We start from the raw sequence: 20725 nt of genomic DNA on the forward strand, positions 1-20725 counted from the left end.
AACTTTACACGCTACAATGCTATGAGGAATGTCCACATGCATGTCCTGTATTTGATTAGTCTAAACAGTGTGTTGCTAGGTGACGTTGGATTACGCCGATGAGCCAGGATCAACATCTTTACTTGACGGCCCTGCATTGTTTTTGCCGGAGTCCTATGTGTCATTCTCCCCCCCGCTGTGCCAATGAAATGGTCTCATTGAGATGAATGAGATGGCTGTGTTGTATAAAGCAGCGCTATTGTTGGTTCTAAATGGTCTTCGGTGTGAGAAGAGTAACGACAGGCCGGCCTCTGACGAGGAGCAACAGCGGTTCTCTCGTGGCATAGAACAACACACAAGCTTTTCTTATTTTGACAAATCAAATTTTAATTGGAATAAGATAAGCACAACATTAAACATAAGGATCTTTTGTTATTTATGCAAACCAACAAATCGAGACAAAGCAGAATGTAGAAGGTTGTTAAAATGATTATGTGTCTCTGTACTGCAGACTTTTAGGCAATGTTCCTTATACAAAATGCAAATGCAAGCTGATATTGACAATATGTCAGCGTTGATAACTCCTGGTAAAATGTCAGGAGAACCCAGTGGAGAGTGAAGCTATTTGTTTGAAAACATAGTTTGCCATGTTCCCGTTTTTCCTCCTGCTGACGTCACTCTGCAGCGGATGGGACCAGCCCCTTCTTGGCACCCTGGTGGTAGTGACTTTCCAGCTTCCCTGTGAGACAAAGGGGGTGAAAAGAGGAAGGGATGAATCAAAACACCATCAAAGGGACAGTGACCTCTCTGAGAGCTCAAGGCCAGCTGATTAGAGGCGGCCGCGGAGACAGCGGGGGGGGGGGGGGGGGGGGAGAGAGAGAGAGAGAGAGAGAGAGAGAGGGTAAAAGGCCAATCAGACCTTGTGTTCCATAGCAAAGAGTGATAAGAGTGTCTCGACTTCATCACTTCATTTTTATCACATTAGACGTTTGTGGAAAATTGTCATAAATAACTAATGAATTCTTGAGTTGCGGCCAAAAACATATTTTGTAAGGTCACAGCGATCTTTGAAAGCCAAATTCTAATCAGTTCATCCACGAGTCCAAGTGGACATTTGTGCCAAATGTGGTGAAATTGGCTCAAGGTGCTCCTGAGATATGCTTCTCATATACATACACTCATACATACACTCATACATACACACATACATCATACGTTCGTACTGACAACCCGATATCATAATGCCTCCAGCCAGTGAAACATCTTCCCCGGTTCAGAGGTGGCATAAGGAGCTTAAAGCCGACCAATTGTGGGATCTGGTGTCATGGTCGTTCACTTTGAACTCAACTCAGGATGTTAAGTATCACCAGCAATTTACAGGCGATAGCAAAGCCGTATAAATGAAAACACAGGTATGCGGACGCCTTCTGGATGTCAGTGATGACCATTAAACTTCCCTCATATCAGTCACAGTGCTGAGTGCGACAGCTGTGTTGAGTACAGGATTGACTATCACTGTGGTAAATGGCATCTCTTAATAGCAGAGTGGATTGAGTGGATTGTTGTTTTGAAAGGAAACAACAGCTTTAGTATCGGTATAAAAGTTCAGTTTGAATTTAAAGAATTTTGTGGGACACTCTGCAATCCAAACAAAGTCTTCTAATGCGGTACTGAAGCTGTTATATTTGTAGTGGGAGAATGGATCGCAGTAGGAACATCAAAGCCCTGAGATCTTGTGAAGCGCATACGTTTTGTCTTTCTGGAGTCTGGAACATGCTTCAAATTAATGAAAGAGGTCTGGAGGCCTGATTTGAGTCAGAGCCGATGACATAAATATGGTATCATCAGCATAAAAATGTATATTGCAGTGTACGCTTGGAAAATGTATATAATCTATGTGTACAATAAATAGTAGGAGGCCTAACATTGACCCTTGTGGGACACCTTTATCACAACTTGATTTGAAGCCATCTGCAACAGCAGCATGAACTCCAGCAGAAATACACGATTCGTACCAGATGTAAACAGAATCCAAACCAAAGGAGGAAGTGCTATCAAGGGAAAATAATAAACACTACACACAATCGTCTTTCTGTGTACTCAATTGATGCATCCAAAGAATTTTAATGTCTGTGCACGTTTCTTAGTTTGCCAAGAATGTAACAGTCAAGGATTCTTTCCCTCAATCTCTTTTGTTTTGATTTGGTAGCCGAGTCGGTTAACAGCACCTGTCCTGCACAGACTTGCTGATGAGCAGAGCGCCATTTCCAAGCCGTAAAACAGTAGCCGGCATTGTTGTGACAATCTCCATGGTGATAATTTTTATTGCTCACGGATTCATGTGAGGCTCAGATGAGAATGTTTGCGAAGATGAAAAACAGCTGAGAACTCAAAGAGGGATTTGATCAAGTTGCTATTCTGATTCTGATTCTATTTATACAAATGCTTGTAGCTATGGTGTAGCGTTGTTGTGTAAACAAAACCCCTTCAGCCACCGACAGGAGTCGACCTCCTAACACACTGTACGACACCTTTCCGTTCAAACAGCCCTCACAGTATCATTCAAAATATCAAATTCTTCCTTTAGAGCTCATACTCACAAACTGCTGCTTTGTCCTTTTTCTGTGCCGGACCACCTCAGCTGAGCTTTGATAACCCGCGTTGACCCCGTCCATAACTGCAGGGCCGATAATAAGCCTGAGCCTCTCTGACTAGCACAAGCCTCCTGCTTGTCAAACCACAGCATTAGCTGGCTGTGTTCCCCGTGGCTGAGGCGGGGGAGGGAACTGATACAAGTGTGACAGGCAGGGGTGGAGGTTGTCACTTGTGCTTTCTTTTAAATGTTGTCACGTTATGGCTGAACTCTGTGTGTAGCAGCGGCACAAACAAGGTGTTTAGGAGAAGTGCCGTTTGCTCACCATTTCCAAGTCTGTCTGAATGGCTGTCAGTGTCTGTCTGGTCTGCCAGGAGCTGCTTAGGCGGGGAAACACCTCTGGAATTTTTTGGGGGTGAATGCTGCCAAGCGGTTATCCGAGATTGCTCGAACGATGAATCCACCAGAACAGAAGTGCGTAATTCTCGATTCTTTTTGGGTGTTGTACCAGTGAGAGCTTGAGTCAATATTGACGTCTCTGAAATGTACACATTGTGTGAGTGAGTATATATATATATATATATATATATGAAAACAAACTGATTCTACGAGTTAAAACGAGCACTCACAGAATGAGCAGTTAGCAGCTGCACTGCGTTAGTTACTCATTTGGCCGATGTCAGCACAGTTAGCCCGATGTGCATCCAAGCATAATGAAAAATGCGTCAACTTCCAAGGACTCCGAAGGATGCTGAAGTGAGAACGCACCGTGCACAAAATCTTTTTCTTTCGAGGAATACATTTTGCCGGGTGAAGCTTATTAAAGTCATAGATTTCTTGACATTATATACAAGTCCGATCTCCAGGCCAGCTGGGGCGAAACTAAAATGCAGACGAGCAAAGACATTCTGAGCCACACAACGAAATAAACAACTAAACTAAACAGAAGATGAAATCTTTGCAATGCTCGATTTGGTGGTTTTATTCAAGCCACCGGCTGGCTGGAAGAGTCGCAGTGATATCAGTAGCAACAAGTGAGTCACACCACGATGTGTAAAAAAAATCTGAAATATGCATTGATACATTTATTTACCACGAAAGGATCCATTTATTAATTTCTGTGCCACCTGGGAGCAACGCTACGAGCTGCAAACGCTGACATATTATCACCTTACAAAGTTGTTAAGCAGTTGCCTATTTTACACCCCCAGTGGAAAAGCTGCAACATTATTCAAAGTCAGCGCCACCTGGCAGATGGAAGTTCAATATTCACTGTGTTTGTGTCTACAACTCCTGAGGGAAATATTTGGCTCTTCAGCTGCTAAATGCTCCACTATGTTCACCGGCTAGTTGCTAAATGTGTGTTTGCTGTTAAGTGCTGGGCAGGTGGCTTACAGTTGGGCTTTTAAAGCCTTTTTACTGAAACTGCGCTGAGTGCGGGAAGAGAGAACCAAAACAGTTGGGGCCAAAAACAAAAATGCTGAAAAACGTTATAAAGCTCCAAAGAGCTGCAGGGGAGAATATTTTTTAAATTACATTCTGTCATTGTTTGTTCAGTGGTTCCACTCTCATTGCCCAGAACTTTTCCAGCAATGATAATCTAGCTGGTATGACAGACAGGGATCATACACCAATATGTTCCTCTCTGTGGCAGACGTGCAGTCTATGGCTGTTACTTATCCATTAAAATCACCTCTATATGCCTAGAAAGTACAACAAATTGATGATAGAATAATGCAAACACACCTGAAGGTGTAGGCAAGACAAGCTAGCAAGCGTTTCAATTTGAATCTCTTTAAAAGGGTTCATCACTGGAGTTAGTCTACTTCCTTGGTGCTTGTGAGTGAAGCCAAAGTAACAGTTCATTGTCAGTTCTGTCACCATAGCAACTTCAGAGTATGACCGCTGCTTCAACGGAATGATCCACTAAGTGTGTTTTCTTCTAATGAAGGGAAACAATTTGAGAAATGTCCCTTCGGCAATTTCCTGCACTTATTAAAATACATCCGCGAGTGAAACTTGGACGAATAACGAGGTTTTACAACTGGCCACGAACGGGGGGGGGACAACAGCAACAACAGAGTGCAGTAAGACTCATTATATCCGCCCTGGAAAGTCAATCCAGCAATGTACCATATTCCTCGGGTGAAGGCGACTTTTGTAAATGGCTCCGGAGCTGCTGAGCTGTCGCATTTCAGAGTAGGTGCTGCGGAGCCGAGAGAGAGAGAGAGAGCTGGAGGGAACGCAAGTAAAAGTGGGGGAGGGGAGTGAAGGAGTGGGCGGAAAAAAACAGGGAGACAGCAGAAATGAGACAGAAGGGATGAGAAGAGGGAGAGGGAGGGGTGGTGGGAGAAAGGGATACAGATAGGAGAGGTAGAGAGACAGAGAGAGAGAGAGAGAGAGGGAGAAACAGAAAGGCCGGCCCATCGATTGGCTGAGATAATTTCCCATTGATTGCTGCACTGTTTGGAGATTGCTGGAGAAAGGTTTATTGCCCACATGCTGCAGCTGGGAAGGAGGCCATAAAATAAGCACAGGTTGTCTGCAGAGGGCTGGCGCTCCATCATCAGGGCTGTAAAAACACACACACTCAGCCACAGAGACGCTCATACACACACACACACACACACACACTGCACTCGGATACTCTGCTTACATATTCATATGACTGCGTGCATATTATTCCCATTACACATAGCGGGAGAACACAGCCCAATCGCTGATGGAAAGCGCACTCGCATAATCCCTTGAAAAGCCAGGGGCAGTAGTGCAAGCAGTATTTATTGGAGTGAAATAGAGGTCCATTGACATCCTCGCTGACATCAATAACACGCGGGCCCATCAGCTTCCTTGCAGTAATAATCACAAGAATAATTGGCTGGTTGGCTGTTTCTCTTTCTGTGAGAGTAACTGCCTACGCGCTGAAGAACAGAAAGCTGAATTTTGTATTCTATCCTTTTATTACACAGCGGCCCCAATGCACCTGGATAATAAACCAAGCACAGCTCTGCATATACACTTTATCCACATGTTGATAGGCTCGCTGACACGGGGTAATTACTTCATGCCTTCAGATGATGACACAGAAAGAGGGGAAGTTTAAAAGTGGAGCACCACCAGCTCTGTGACTGAACGTAACACCTTCAACAGTATCTGTTACACGGATTCCCACTGGGCTCCCACAGTAACCAGCGTCTATCACAAGTATACTGCCTGCAGAGTAGAAAAAAAGAAGTTTAGAGTGCAAAAGAAGCTAAACGGCAGGATTTAATGGCTTGAATTCAAACACGGTGTTAACGAACATATGGGAAGGCATATATTCCACCGGAGCACTTTTCACATCTGAAGTTCATAGAAAGGCTCATGTGAAGTGATGAAGCTTCAGTTCACGCACTTATTTTTGGGGGGTCTGGTAGATGATGCTGGTCTAATTTCTGTCAACGAATCCCACAAACTAACCAAACCCAACGATGCGTTTCCCCTTTCGTCACGCTCTCTGACTTCCCTACAATGTCCATGACACTCGGCCCCAAGTCTGTTCATTCAGACACATCTTTAAAAAACGGGTCACGACGGTAAAGTTTCACTTTTAGACAATAACAAAAGCTGACGTGCTGATTTTTATCATCAATTATGATAATAATGGCTAAATGGCAGCAAACACAAAGTACACCCGAAAGCTGATGGGAACGTCATGAGTTTTGCAGGCGCTGGATGAAGTCAGGTGATCACCGAAGTCTTTACGATTCATCCTCTGGGAACTATGAACATCTGCACAACATTTAACGGCAATCCAACCGATAGTTTTACGGATATCTCATTCTGCAATTGTTTGCACAGTTGCTCATAAGAAATAGTGCATTTCTTGGGGATTATTTGGATTTATATACATTGGGTGCACCAGGCTGGCGTACGTGGGACTAAAAGTAACCTATATGTTCACAGTAATGCACACATGTATCAGGCTTTGGCTGTACTCGCTGTACTCTGTTATTGTTCGTTTCATGGTATTTGTTTGTAATGACAAATATATCACCAACCTTATCCTCCAACAGGTACACATAATTCAGTGTACCTGTTTACAAAGCTTGCAGCAGTCAATACAGCTCAAAATGCTTCTGAGAAATCCCATGTGGCAGTTGTACTTCCCATATTTCAGCAAGCATGACTGGCGAAAGGGCTGCTGGTTCATGAAAAACCTAATAGGTTCAGTTAAAAAAAGGCTTCATTCTGACTTGAGCTCAGCGACACTACGCTTCCATCTTCTTTTCCTGATCTGGCCTCAGCTTAGTACACCTCCAGCTGAACTCATTCTGTACGAGAAACCAAGCCGACAGCCTTGAGCACCGCAGGAAAGCGAATGTGTACAAAACCCCCGGTAGCCATGGGGAGAACAGCGAGGGAGGAGGGAGAGAACGGCATGGATTCCCATCTTGCCGTTAGTCACACCTAATTTACATTCCCTTCCTGTACTGCCGAGCTGGTGAATTTACAAGTGGATAGAGAAGGTGCTGTTTGAGACTGGCGTTGGCATGCTGTTTGCAAAGGGGTTAGGGAGAAGCATGAACCGTGCTTCCCGCTGCAGAGAAAACAGTCCCTCTCCGTGTCTTGGTCCAAACCTCCCTGCCTGAAGCTGTTTTCACAGACACTGAGAGGCTGTAATGGCTGAGTGGTTTCTCCAACCAACAGCGCGGTGTTGAGCCGGTTTAGTCACGCACATGACAGTTCGTCACAACTCGCGAGAGAACCGGTGTCTGACAAGTCGGGGACAGCGAAGGTGGTGCCGGCTGGCGGGTGGATGTGGAGCAGTGAGGACGTGGTGATGGCTGGTTTATATCAGTGCTCCCAAAGTGCTGCCCTGCCAACTAGAGTGTAGATCGCACCTGCTTTCAGTTACTTTGTCTTTCCTGGAATGCATTTTGTGAATTGTTGGGCTTGGTTTCGTATAATATGGTTTAAGAATAAGTATAAACCTTTTGAATAAGCGTGTGGTCTTGAATTAACACATTTTTTGATAATTATCAGCAACAACAAAATCTCTTTCAATTTGTGAAATGTACCTCGTCATTTACAATGATGTTCGTTCTGCATTATAATCTGCCAACACCTCCAAATAAGGATTAACTGATTCAACAGATTTTGTTCCACTTAAAAAAGAGAAACATTCATAAGCAGTACAAAAACATAATGTCGTCTTTATTCTTGCGTCTACAACTATAACTCCTCCTGTGCACACCCATATAGTTAAATACAGTTAAAAAAAATTGAAAAAATATCTTCATAGGAGATGAATGTGGACAAATACCTAACATGTCATAAATGCACTTACAACTACATTACAGTGTTATAAACCATTTATTAATGTGTGAACTGCTTTCAAATGCTCGATGAGGGGACTTAAAGTGTTACCAGATTATTGCTTGTGCCTTTAATCTTGGTCCTCTATAGTCAAACGGTATCATTAGCATATCAAGGACTTTGCTCTGGCAAAACAAATGGCCATTGAAGCGTGGTGGCAGCAGCCTCAAGCTGTATATACCGCACAGTCAATCAGAGCACGGTTGGACTTCCCTCATATCAGGTGGCTGAGATTGTACATTCTTTTTTAGAGCTGCTAAATTCGTAGGTGGGATGAGAAGCTGGCCGTCGTTGAAAGAGGGATTGCTGGTACAAGACTTCGACAACCGGAACCCTGAAAACACACCGCCTTTGCACGTACAGGTAGCACAAAGGTCGCTGTATTCCCTCGTGTGTGTTTAGCTCCAGCTGTGCAATTGTTATTCAAAAGCGTAGGGGCGGAGGTGAAGGGTTCAGTTACCGCTGCGTGTCCTTTTTCGGAATAGGATTCTAATTTCAGTCTCACTCCTCCTGAAAGCACAATGACTCGATCGCCATACCAGCACCGAGGCACTAGAAGCAATGTGAGGAATGTGGAGAAGAAAAAAAAGAGAAGTGCTTGGAGCTCTGCCCGTTTTCCAACATGCTTGGCTTGCCGCTGCAGAACGCGAGCGTGACTGTCAGTTTCAGAAAGTTGCCAAACTGAGTGATGAAGACCACCTCCAGCTGTATGTATACATTGGCCTCACAGGTTATAAAGTGAAGCTCATATTTAGAGCGTTAGCGCTTCAAACACCCCAACACGTATGATACGAGCCAAACTAAAAAAGGAAAAACTGAGGCAGAAGCTAAATGTTGTGTGTAAATGTTTTGTACAATAGATGAGTTCCTACACTGCAGAGCAAAACAATAGATGGCGATTATTGAGTTGGAAAGAAGCTTGTTGGCGGTCATCAATCCAGATGTGTGCGCTTGAGCTGACAGCTCGACGCTGGAGGCTTTTTTTGGGTGTGAAATAAATACATCAGTCTGAACTAAACGGGTCTGTGGTTCTAAAATCTGTGGTTCTGAACTGTTTGAGGACTTGGTTGATGATCCACAGCTTTCTGTTGACATTGCTTTAATTGTATAGCACAAGTTATATTAACAGGCCAGAACAGAAACTGAACGTAATGAGTCTCCCCTCAACCCTGACGTCATGGCTCCCATCTGGAGTCACTTGGCTCTATCAATTGTCTTTCCTTCCCCTCTTATCCGACATTCACACTGTAAACACACACGCATGACAAACAACTTCTCAATAGCGGCCTAATTTCCTGTACAGCTGAACAACAAGGGAAGCTCAGCTGATGTGTGAACAGTTTAAAGTCTGTCAGCCAAAGAACGTTGGACTGATTGACTGTCAACAGCCAATCAGGTATCCTGGAAAGTGCAAACTGAATGTTTATTGCAACTATTCAGTCCTCTGGAGACAAAGAATAAATGTTTGAAAAACAGCTTGGAGCCGACATAGTTTCTGTTTTTACGTTCAAGGGCTCTTAGGAAGATTTCACTGCCGTTTCTGCCCTGAAACTCGAAGCTAAAGCTGTAAATATACAGTATCCACATCTCTGTGCACAATGAATGAATACAATGCATCCTTGTTCAATCCGGCTCACTCTGGGCTTACAGATGTCGCTTTGGGTAGCTATTGTTGGTAAACTAACTTTGAAATATCGCCGTCGGTTTGCTCACTTTAAGCTCTTGTGACACTGTTTTACTCCATTTAAAGCACTTCAGTACCACTCTGTAATGACTGGCGTCATGTAGGCTGCTCATCAATAGCTACAAAGTCGAAAGTTACAGAATTGTGCGTTTACCTTTTAACCTGCAAAGTCTACAGACGCTCCTTTGGGTGGTGTCGCATTATAAATACACTGAAGTTAAAGTTGAGTCCGGCTTCATGATCGAGTGAGCGTAACTTTCCTTCATTTTCTGGCAGAAAATGTTAACAAGTGACTGCAAGGGACTCTTACAGCTGATTATTGAAAATCATGTTATATATTTTTATTCAAGCCTCTTTTTGGCCACACCAAACAACTAACTGTTATGAACAAACTATTAAGCAGAAAAGAAAAATGTTTTTTTTGTGCGTTAGCTCATGAATCAGTTCCCGTTGAATACAAATGAAAGTGCAGATGGATCGTCCTTCTGGAAGCCATGTGTCACATGTCCTACTCTGTCATAGCACCACTGATGCCTGACCCTTTCTTTTGAAGAGTGCCCGTGAGTTAAACATCACCGGTTTAAAAGAAACACTGGCTCTGGATTTACAAGCACAATTACTGGGAAACCTGCACTGTCTGAGCACGACGGTCCATCGGTTACTGGGAGTTTCCTGTGCTGATGATCCCGAACAGAGAGCGCAGGCTTCTCCTGCAGCCGAGAGCGATTCTAGAAAATAGGAGCAGAGCCTCACAACTTATCAATCACGTCTCCTCGACAATAAGCTGGTGCTGCAGAACAGTTCGCTATTGAGAGAGCTGGAGCTCAGCAGCCTTGATAAAGCATCATGGGCAACACTTCACATATTGTAACACTTTTCTTCTAATCATCAACACACAGTTTGCAAATAAAGCTCCAGATTTAACGACAACACATTTCGGGGCAATTTAATACCGATTTTTTTTGGGAGTGAATTGCATCGAGGCTGTATGTGGTATGAAACAAAGAACATGTTTGTATTTGTGGTTCCTTTCAAGTACATTGTATTGTCATGGTCAGCGGGTTCTGATTCTCATTCATAACACAGAAGGAGAAAACATGAGCGCTACAGATGCAAATCAACAAAACTGATTGGCACTGTGTCACTCCTATGAATATACTCAGCTCATGGGCAGGAACGGTCTCTGCTTTATGCATCTATTTAGCATTTCCCCACAGAACTGTGTCTGAGCATCAATGTTTTCCTTTGTCCTGACTAAGAGCCCAGAGAATATGAAGACTCTGGGATGTTGCTTAAAAAAACCCGTAATTGCTAATTCACTTACTGGATCCGACTGCAGCCTATTCTCACAATCCACTATTCTGGCTTTACGCTCCACTAGAGTACTTCACGGTTAGTGTCGTGTCAGTGTAATACAGACAAAGCTTATGGCACTTCAGATCGCACAGACTGCAGAAAGCAATATTTCTGAAGTATCATAATAGCTATATTTTTGTATTAAATGCACATTTCTCCATATATCTGTTGTTGAAGTGAGTTTAACCAAGAACGCACCATTGGCTAAAAAAAGAGGTAATCTTTGTAAGTGGCCATGCGCAATAATAAACTCCAGAAATGGATTCAGTGAAGATAACTCTGTTTTGAATTTCCATTCTCCCTATAGCACTACCCTCCGCCATGTATTATCCATGAGGGCTCAAAGCTCATTAGACCACACAGAAGAACTCAGAAGCCGCATTAGACTCTCAAAACGCCAACTTGAACATAATAAGAAATCTGACTGAAACCTGCCCCCCCACACACACACACACAGGTTGTTCCAAAGCTAAGGGGCAAGTGTGAATGTTTATTTCTGTAATTCCGATTTTGCAATTATGAAATCAGCTTAACTTGGTCGTAGCACTGCACTTCTTTATTACGATAGTTACACATTTTGTAATGTAAGAAATAACTAATAAAGAACCAATGCCGGTACGGATTAAAGACTAGCACATACAATGAGAACATTTAATTCATATTTAAATAAAAGCACTGTGTTCAGGATTGAAAAACTAAGCCAAACTCACATTTGAGATTACGCTGCACTTCTCAATTTCCTATGAATGCTGAGATTGGAAATAGCATTAAACACTGTATAATTTCAGCTACAACTCATTAGATACTAAAGAAAATGAGACGAATGCCAAAATGCCCCCCTTCCTTTAAAACCAATATGAAAAGTGAAGGGAAGAGTAGCCTTAGTCTGAATTACTAATGCTAATCGCCAGCATACACATATATAGGGATAATTGCTAGCATACACATATAGGGCTAATTGCTAGCATACACATATTCCAGCCTTGCATGTTAACTTAAATTCATAAATGTTTAGAAGAGTTAATAATGTATTTTGTCACCATAGCAGTCCCTTTACAGGAACTCTTACCTCACCATAATTATAACAATAGTCAACATGCTAGCTATTAGAATTAGTGCTAGCATAAGCTAATTGAAAGGATAACGGCTATCATGAATTGTAATTTAAAAACAGTAAAGTCAGACTACATGTTAAAGTAACACACTTTGTGTGTACTTTTGTTTGCATGTTGTGTTTTTTTTAATGTTCTGTAACTGTAGCATGAATACACAGTAGAACTTGGAAGCTAGCTAACTAGCTAACCAACCGCTGTACAATTAAAATGAAACGGCTTAATGCTTCATTCATGAGAATATCTAGTATCAGACTCCTCAGCAGCCTTGAGGAAGCACTCACAAGAGTGAAAGCGAGGGCAGTCATCCAGAAGATGTTTTATTGCTTTCACATCAGCTTTGATAATATCTTCTTGTTGAAACAACGTGTTGTCCCAGCTTCTCCAAACACTGTGAAAGCCTGGTGACGGGATGTTGTTTCAACAACTGTCAGATCTCAGCAAATTAAAGGACACTGACAGAATTATAAAAAAAAAATTTAGCATTTCAAATTAGAATATTTGTAGGATATCTTACTTATTTTTAGGATAAATAACTGAATATCTTTGGATTGTTGGTCAGACAAAAATAAACATCCAAGCACTTTGGAAAACAGTGATTGATCTTTTTTCACATTTTATACAACAACCGAGAATGGTTAATGATAATAATTGTTGGTTGTAGCTCGAATTGTAATCAAAACATAACATCAGTAAAATCATTTTTTTAGTACCAGTTATAACATAAGTATTTATTCAACAAACGTTAAAAGCAATCCCACAAGGACTGCCATTACACATCCTTTATGCTGAAGTATGGTGACGTTGGGTGTGATGTGTATACCGTTGGTGTTTTATCCCTGCTTGACACCACATCTCCATTTCTTTCAATTCCATTTGCAATTCATCCTCGAGAGACAAGAAAACCTCTTGTCAGGCTACACACACTCGGGAGCCGAGGGCTTTAGAACGCTACTTAAATCCTCAGTAGCCACAATGTCAAAGGTACAAAATATAAATTGCAGCCCTTCTTTTTTTTTTTTTTTTTTTTACAGCCGCGATGGGACTCTGAAAAGGTGAGCACAGCCGGGTTATTAAAAAGGGTCCTTATAAAGCGGCCGTGGCCACATCTAATTACAATGTAAATGTAGTGTGGGCTGGGGATGGATCACAGAGGATAGACATTGGCATTTAGATTATGCTGAGACTAGATTACTGATGACACTGTGTGTTGGTGAGATAGCCTTTTTGAGAGCAGCTTGGCAACTGACTAATTGTGTTTCACCACTAGCAATGTAGGCCGTCGCTGTTCTATCGCTGGTAATTAACAAGAGGGAAGGGAGAGGTACATTGTTGCGTGTGCACAATACAAACAATCCTCGACAACGCCAAGAATAAAACACACACACACTCAGGCAATCTTGCACCTCTTGTAGATTGAGAGAATGAAGCGCTTCTTTGCACTAAGCCTAGACTCAGCAGAAAGCCTCTCACCTCCACACAGTTCCTCACTGGGGGCATATGCCATGAACAGAGCAGCTAAGACCAAACAGAAAAACCAAAGACAGAATGCAGACAGCGGAGACGGAAGGAGAGGGGGAGAGAAACAGAGAAGAACAGAGAGGGAGGGTGAGTGCAGAAGGAGGGAGAGAGCAGAATGGAATAAATTGAAGCTGATCTGGTGCTCTGCATTCTGAGGAAGCTGGATTTGCATATCTGTGCAGCGGTGCAGAGGGAGAAATGTGTCGGTGCTGACAGCAAGCTGAATATCTTAAACCTCCGCTGACACCCCTGCAGGCACTCTCCCCTCGCATACACCGTTACACGGTGGAAGGAACGCACTCACAGAATCTCACTCACACACACTAGCAGACGCACGCACACCCACACACACAAGCAGACACTCAGAGACACACACACGACTTAAGGTCAGGAGATGGAAGCTTTGTGCATTGCTTTGCTTCTGCATGGTGATGTACAGTAGTGCTTGTTGTTTAACAGTCATCTCAAGAAAAAGACCTCTGAGGAAAGGACCCCATGATGAATGAATGAATGAATGAATATATATATATAGTGCAGGAGATATTAAGAAAGAAAACAATATATGCAGATTATCCTAATTTGTACCTTAATGCATGTAGTAGTTTGATTCATACTTTATAACCTTGCTCTTGGACTCAACAGCCACACTCACATTTGCACTTCAAACACATGCAATGGCAACGAGCCATTTGAAAACCAGACTACGTTCTACTGGCGGGAGGTGAACAGAGAACCAATTTCGTTCAAGTGCAACAACAGTTTCTTGTTTTCAGAGAAATATGTGGAAATAAGAGGCAAAATAACAACAGTCTTCTGAGGAAAACCAAGAATCTCCTGTAACTTTAAATATTACCTTAAATTTAATTTAGGAATGCATATGCAGCAATATGCAAGGGGGGATTTCCCTCATTTCAAAATAAAAAACAAACGTGATGACTCAAATGTTGAGGAAAGCTACATTTGTTTTTTGTTAAAACAGTACACAATAATAACTACATCACCAGAGTTTTGACATTCAGACATAAATACATTTGCTCGCTTGGCAAGAGTAAAATGAGAAGATCGACCAGCTATGTTTGTAAATGCATCACTTAAGCCAGCAGCAAGGTAGCTTAGCTTAGAATAAAGACTGGAATTGGGGGGAAACGGTTAGCATAGCTTTGTCCAAAGGTCTAAAATCGGCCTACCAGCCAACTGATCATCATGTTATACCTCGTTTATGCTCTACATAAAATTATGTTAAAATGTTTTTATGGGAAGTTACGTACTATTTTGTGAGTCCCAAAACATTTCCTCACAACCCTACTATTACCACCAGCATGTCACGCCCTGTAAAACCAATCTCCTCATCTACCTCAGCAAAAAAAGCAAATAGACGTATTCCCCAAAGTGTCCAAATATTCCTTGAAAGCATTCCTTGCAGCATTTTTGGGGCTCTGCACTCGGTAGAAACACCATCCTACAACAAAGCCATCAGTGGCTGTTCACAGAGTACAATAACGATGGAAAGATGGAACACTGAAACATTTATGGATCTCCGATTTCTTTTCTGACTGATTGTGATTTGTCTGACCGAGAACAACACAAATAGATTCACACTATTGATTGTGCAGCACTCCAAGAGAAACAACAGATATGTTAATGCGCCTTGCTAAATAATTGACTAAAAATGAATACCGGAATTTATTTCAGCTGGAATAAGCACAAATGTACAGTACCGAGGCTTAATATATTTGTGCATAAATATATATACATACACACACAATGATGTCTTTGCAGCTTGCTTCACATCTTTTCAAGTATTCAAGATCCTCAGTGTGTGAGTAGAACAAAACCTCTGCTTCACATGTCTTGAAGAAGCACATGCTGGGGATGGATTCTTCTCTTCGACAGTCAAATCCAAAGGCACTACTCAGTGCCAGACTATCTTCTCGCTGTTTATCATGAAAGCCCAGAGGAGGGTTTAATTTGGCAACTTGTGTTCTTACACTGACATCAACCGGAATCCGGGGAACACATTTTATTTGCCCGACATTGTCTAATAGCCACCATCCTTTCTGATTAATCTTCCGCTGCTCGAGGATTTATCTATCTGTGTGCTCCATGTGGCGCTGAACAGCTCAATGGGGAGAGAGGAGCACAAACACTGCCAGGGTTACTGCTTCCACCCCCACTGCACATTATTCTTACTACTTTGGCTAAGAGCCTGCGCCAAATGGTGTGTGTTTCTGTGTGGGTGAGCGAAGCAGTTGTGACAAAAAAAATAATAACAGCTGGGGCTTTAAAAGTGACCAATCCTGTTTGTCATGTTTCTTTTGCAAACAAATGCTTCGGCGTCAGGTTTCTTCTGCCTTTTTTTGTCTCCCTGGCCATGTTGTGTCTCGAGCACACAACATGGCCAGGGAATATCTGAGGAACCCCCCCCCCCCCCCCCCCCGGGTCTGGATAAGTAGCTCATTTAGCTCAAGGTTAAGTTAGCTCAAGCTTATGTTTGGGTCTCTGCAGGCCGGCTGTCTGTGGAGTGAGAGCAGGAAGAAATGCTGATGGGCCCGTCAACTGTCAGAACGCATCCTGTCAACTGACGGCTGAGAAATAGTGAGGAAAGAATGTGAATCCGTGAGAAACGCCGCATGTGTGACACAGTAGAAGTGTATGTACTTGTTACTGTGTGTGGAAGCATGTAGGGAAGGGGGGGGGGGGTGAGTGGAAGCAAAGGAAGGAGTAGTGGACCAGCTCCTTGGCATGCCAGAGGCACAATGACATTGATCCAGCAGACCTCTCTCCATCGGTCTCCCTGACAGAGGTAACAGGATTGTTCATAAAAATGGAAATTGAGCCATGTTATTCTCATGCGCGCAGGCAGACAATCCAAAAAATAAATGTACCCGCATACGGCTGTGCAGCAACAAAAGGTGTGCAGCTTGACAAAGAAGCTCGTGCATATTTATAGATATAGATATACGTGATCGTCATTGATAAATCATGAACATTATGGCAGCGATTCAGGGGAAAAAGCTATGGTAGTCGGGCGATATTCAAACACTTCCTCCACCAGTGTGACCCTCTGTTGTTCAGGCAAAAAACACTTTAAACAGATGCAGAGCAAATAAACCGAGGCAGCTGGGGGGGGGGGGGGGGGGGGGCTGAAGGAAGTAAAGCCCTTTTCCTGATTAACCGTTTGCTGTCACGTGCATTATGATAACACTTAAAGAGGCGAACATTTCTACAGTGCGTGGGTGGCTGTGGAGGTGGGTGGGGTTGATAATTACTGCAAATATGCCACAACATGCAATCAGCCCTCACACATGCATTGTTTGTTAGCTTCGCAGAGATCTTTGTCAAACGTTTAATTACACACAACCACTGGAGGCTTGTGACAAATGAAGGCTGCACAGACACCGAGTGTGCCGACGCCCTTTCATCATCATTTCAAAAGCGGTGGCAGGCATGGGTTACAGGCCCGCGTTTGTTTCATCACAAAGTTATGGCGGATGATGGCTTTGTTTCTTTGCACAAAAAAAAAACAACCCATCAGAACATGAAAGCATTCAATGCTCTGACTTGTGCTTCACCGTTTCATCAATGTGGACAAACTTAGAAATCATCAATCTCTAAAAATAGCTTGATACTTAATCAATTTAGCTCACCCGCTGTTTGTCTCCATCAGCAATGAAGCAGGCTTAGCTGTGTGGCAGCAGATGCTATTGATTCTTTTTGAAGAGTGGGGGTGGGGAGGCACAGAGGAGGTGAGGCTAATGATGGAAATTTGCAGAATGACTCCATGCTTTTTAGGGAGCTGTGTTAATGGCGGCACCGGTGTGACGAGTTGGACGCGGTGCAACCTTCAGAGAAGCAGGCATTGAGACGCGGCTTCTGTAAGAAATTTGAATGTAGAACTGTGTGTTTAGAAGTTACAATAAAAGTGTTTGATGATTCATATTTAAGAATTCATAATTAGTCATAATCATAAGTGTTTTGGAAATGCATAATTAAGATAAGCATAAAGTGTTTTAGGATTAGTAGCTAGATGGAGAATTTGAGACATGAAGCTTTTGCCAAAAGTGGCAAAGTCGTATCTTTTATATGGAATGTTTGTCATAGAAGGGTTAAACCATAAAAGACAGTCATTGAGTGTATTTAGAATAAGTAAGGGACGGATAGATTTCTAGACAGGTCATGCCCGTGCCAGGGTCCTGCGAGAAGGAGGAGCCAGATGGATTTAGCCAATAGGAACTTTGTGGGATGTTTTTCAACTATGTAAGGCGGGGGAGAAAGAACCACCGGTCTCTTGCTCCGGTTCCACTGTGTGGGTGTGAGCGGGTCATATTCTATGTAACTGTAGATAATATACTTCATTATGCGACTGTTTTAGCCTCAGAAGTATGAAATACTTTTGTTTATAATTGAAACCGACTGACTCTTTGGAAAGGCTGGTCTCCCACAGTTTAAGAGGCTCTCGAACTCAACACTTCAGGCAACACCAGCGGTGATGAGTTGGATACACAAACAGGCTTATAATTGGAGCTGCATATTCAAATCGTGTCTGCGTCTAAACTGAGCATGACGGGGGCACTGGTATTTACTTCACAGTGCTAATGGCATGTACTGTTGTCTGTGTTTGCTTTAATGTGTAAATATTCATGTAGTTAAGAGACGGGGATATCAGCCCAAATTCAGCGGGCTCCACGTGGTTTACAAAAACATAGTATTTGTCCCGACATGATTTTTATTCAGTGGAACACCATATGATACAGAGGTGAGAGGTGTGGCGGCAACCATAAAGATGTCACATCGGTGATTTGGTTCACTTGAATGTCTTATAACTCAATATTATATATCTCACTCAAGTTCATGTCCGTCACAAAATTATTTCTGCTGGACTGGACTGAAAATCACAAATTGATTGAAAGAAGAACTCGATTACGGGGGGAGGGGGGTAATATTCAAACAAAAAATGGCAGACAAAAAAAACTGATATTCTCTAGGATTAAAGTGGTTAATGCAGAGAAAACAGTCACAAATTTGCGGAAAAAAACAACTGAAATAGTGTGAGATCGTAAAGTCGTACATTTACGAGATTAACGTCACAAATTTACAAGACAAATAAAAGAAAAAACAAGGAACCACATGAAAGAAAACGTATGTTTATGTTAAGTATATGTGTCACTCAGAGGCCATCCTTTCCATAAGATCACTACTTCAGGCACAACACATCCAGACAACGGCTACATTTGTGACTCTAATCTTCAGGAATATTCAAGTTTTGCTCGTAAATTTGTGACTTTCTTCTTGAAAATTCACAACGTTAATATTGGAGAATATCCACATTTTGTCTTGTAAATTTACAATTTAATTTCCACCTGAATATTACCGCCCCTCCCCCGGTTCTGTGATTATTATCCTTTACCCACAATGGCCCAAATATGCTGTCGTACTAAACAACGTTTGTGTCACCAACGATTGCACATCCTTTGAATGAATTCATGAATTCACGAAGCTAAAGCCTTTAGTGGTTCATTTAACGCCACCAACTGCTCTAAGTTTCCACTTCTTCAACTACTAACCAAGTTCCCATCGGCCTCAGTCATACTTTGATATGTATGCTAACATACAGTAGCATACTTGCATGACAGCCGTACCGTGTTAACATGCTAACCATAAGTCCCTCCAGCCATGCTATCATGAGCTTAAATACTGATATTGGGATTTCACACTCAAAGTTAAGCAGATAAGTACTGTATGAAATGGAGCTTTAACAATAGCTTCCTTGTGTGTTTGGAAAACAGCTGACATAAGCTGCACTTACGACACACCAGGACCCCCCCCCCCTTCTGTCAATTACAACACAGTCAAGTGAAAATGCAAACCACAGCAAGATAGCTATAATAAAGCTATCATTTTTATGACAGTACAGATGTTTAAGCTTGATTTTACAAATGAAATGTTGAAAACACTCAACCTCTTGTTACTGGTCACACCTATATTTTGTTTGTTCACAAGTGGATCTGCTCTCTGTTGCAAACAATATGGCATCAGTCACTGTTGCTGTTCTATGCGACTGCATCTGTAATGTAATGTGTATATAAAGTGATGTGGAGCTCACTGAAAAGAGAGAAAGCAGCCATCAGCAGGGTTCTGGCCTACAGATCTGCCTGTAAAGTGGGTCAACTATGCTCCTGGAGAGCTTAACAAGCTGCTGGAGGAATAAGGCAGAACACTTGGTAATTAGCAGGAGGAGGAAGGCATGTTTGAGGGAGAGGTGGGTGGGATGCGGCTGGAATGGCAAGATTAAACCACAGGTATTTTAATATCAGGCAGTTTCAGTTTTGCGCTCTGTGCTGTACGCTTTCCCCTTGTTGCAAAGCTGTTTGGTTTGTATTGTATTTTACACTTCCCCGTTAGACTGTATTCATACTGTTCCTTGCATAAACCTTAATGTCCCTTCAGGCATCAATAGAATTGAATGTCCTCCTTCTGTGACGGTTCAGTTCTTGAGTGTCATTTATCCAGAATTTTAAAACTGTGGAGTGATTTCCTTCCACTGCGGTCGCACTGTGTGGTGGATGTGGTATTGTTTCACATTTGCTTTGAAATAATTAGGCCACGAGATGAAGGTGGAAGATTTCACGTATGCAAAGTGCTTCTACTGATTTTGACCTTTTCAGAGAGCGCAGCTGTTTGATGCGAGTGCAGTCTGAGCAGCGAAATGGTTTGAGAGGCAATCGTTTTCATCTGTGCTATGCTAATTCTCTTTTTATTCTCTGAACTGAGGTAAATTCCTTCATCGAAATTGGCTGGTTTCTCCTTCGTTTTTTGGCTCACAGTCAACAGCAGATGACATACTTCTGGTTTAAAAACAGGATCGAAGACTTTAATTATGATGAATGATTATAATCAGTTCTTTTCCGGTTTGGCTGGATGCTAGCGGCCAAATAAAACCACAACAAAGGGAAAAAAAACACTAATATGGAGACCGATTTATGGGACTCTTAGTGATAGCCTGTCCAACCGTACAGCAAAAACATTTGAGCAAATGAAAAGCTTCCTCTTACCGGTACTCATTTATAATCACTGACAGAAAGAAAACAGAGATAAAAGTCTAGTTGACAAACATTACATGAA

General features: G+C 42.4%; 1 protein-coding gene across 1 annotated transcript in view; it reads right to left on the reverse strand.

The window, feature by feature from the left end:
• Window positions 1-363: 363 nt before the first annotated feature.
• The window catches only part of trip4 (thyroid hormone receptor interactor 4), an 89122-nt gene continuing 68760 nt past the window's right edge, over window positions 364-20725 (reverse strand). Inside the window, exon 13 of the mRNA XM_079293617.1 lies at window positions 364-718. Within this exon, the coding sequence (XP_079149743.1) occupies window positions 654-718 (65 nt within the window). The 3' untranslated portion in view covers window positions 364-653. The remainder of the gene's footprint in view (window positions 719-20725) is intronic.

This window comes from Melanostigma gelatinosum (assembly GCF_949748355.1).
Source record: "Melanostigma gelatinosum genome assembly, chromosome: 2".
Lineage (NCBI taxonomy): Eukaryota > Metazoa > Chordata > Actinopteri > Perciformes > Zoarcidae > Melanostigma > Melanostigma gelatinosum.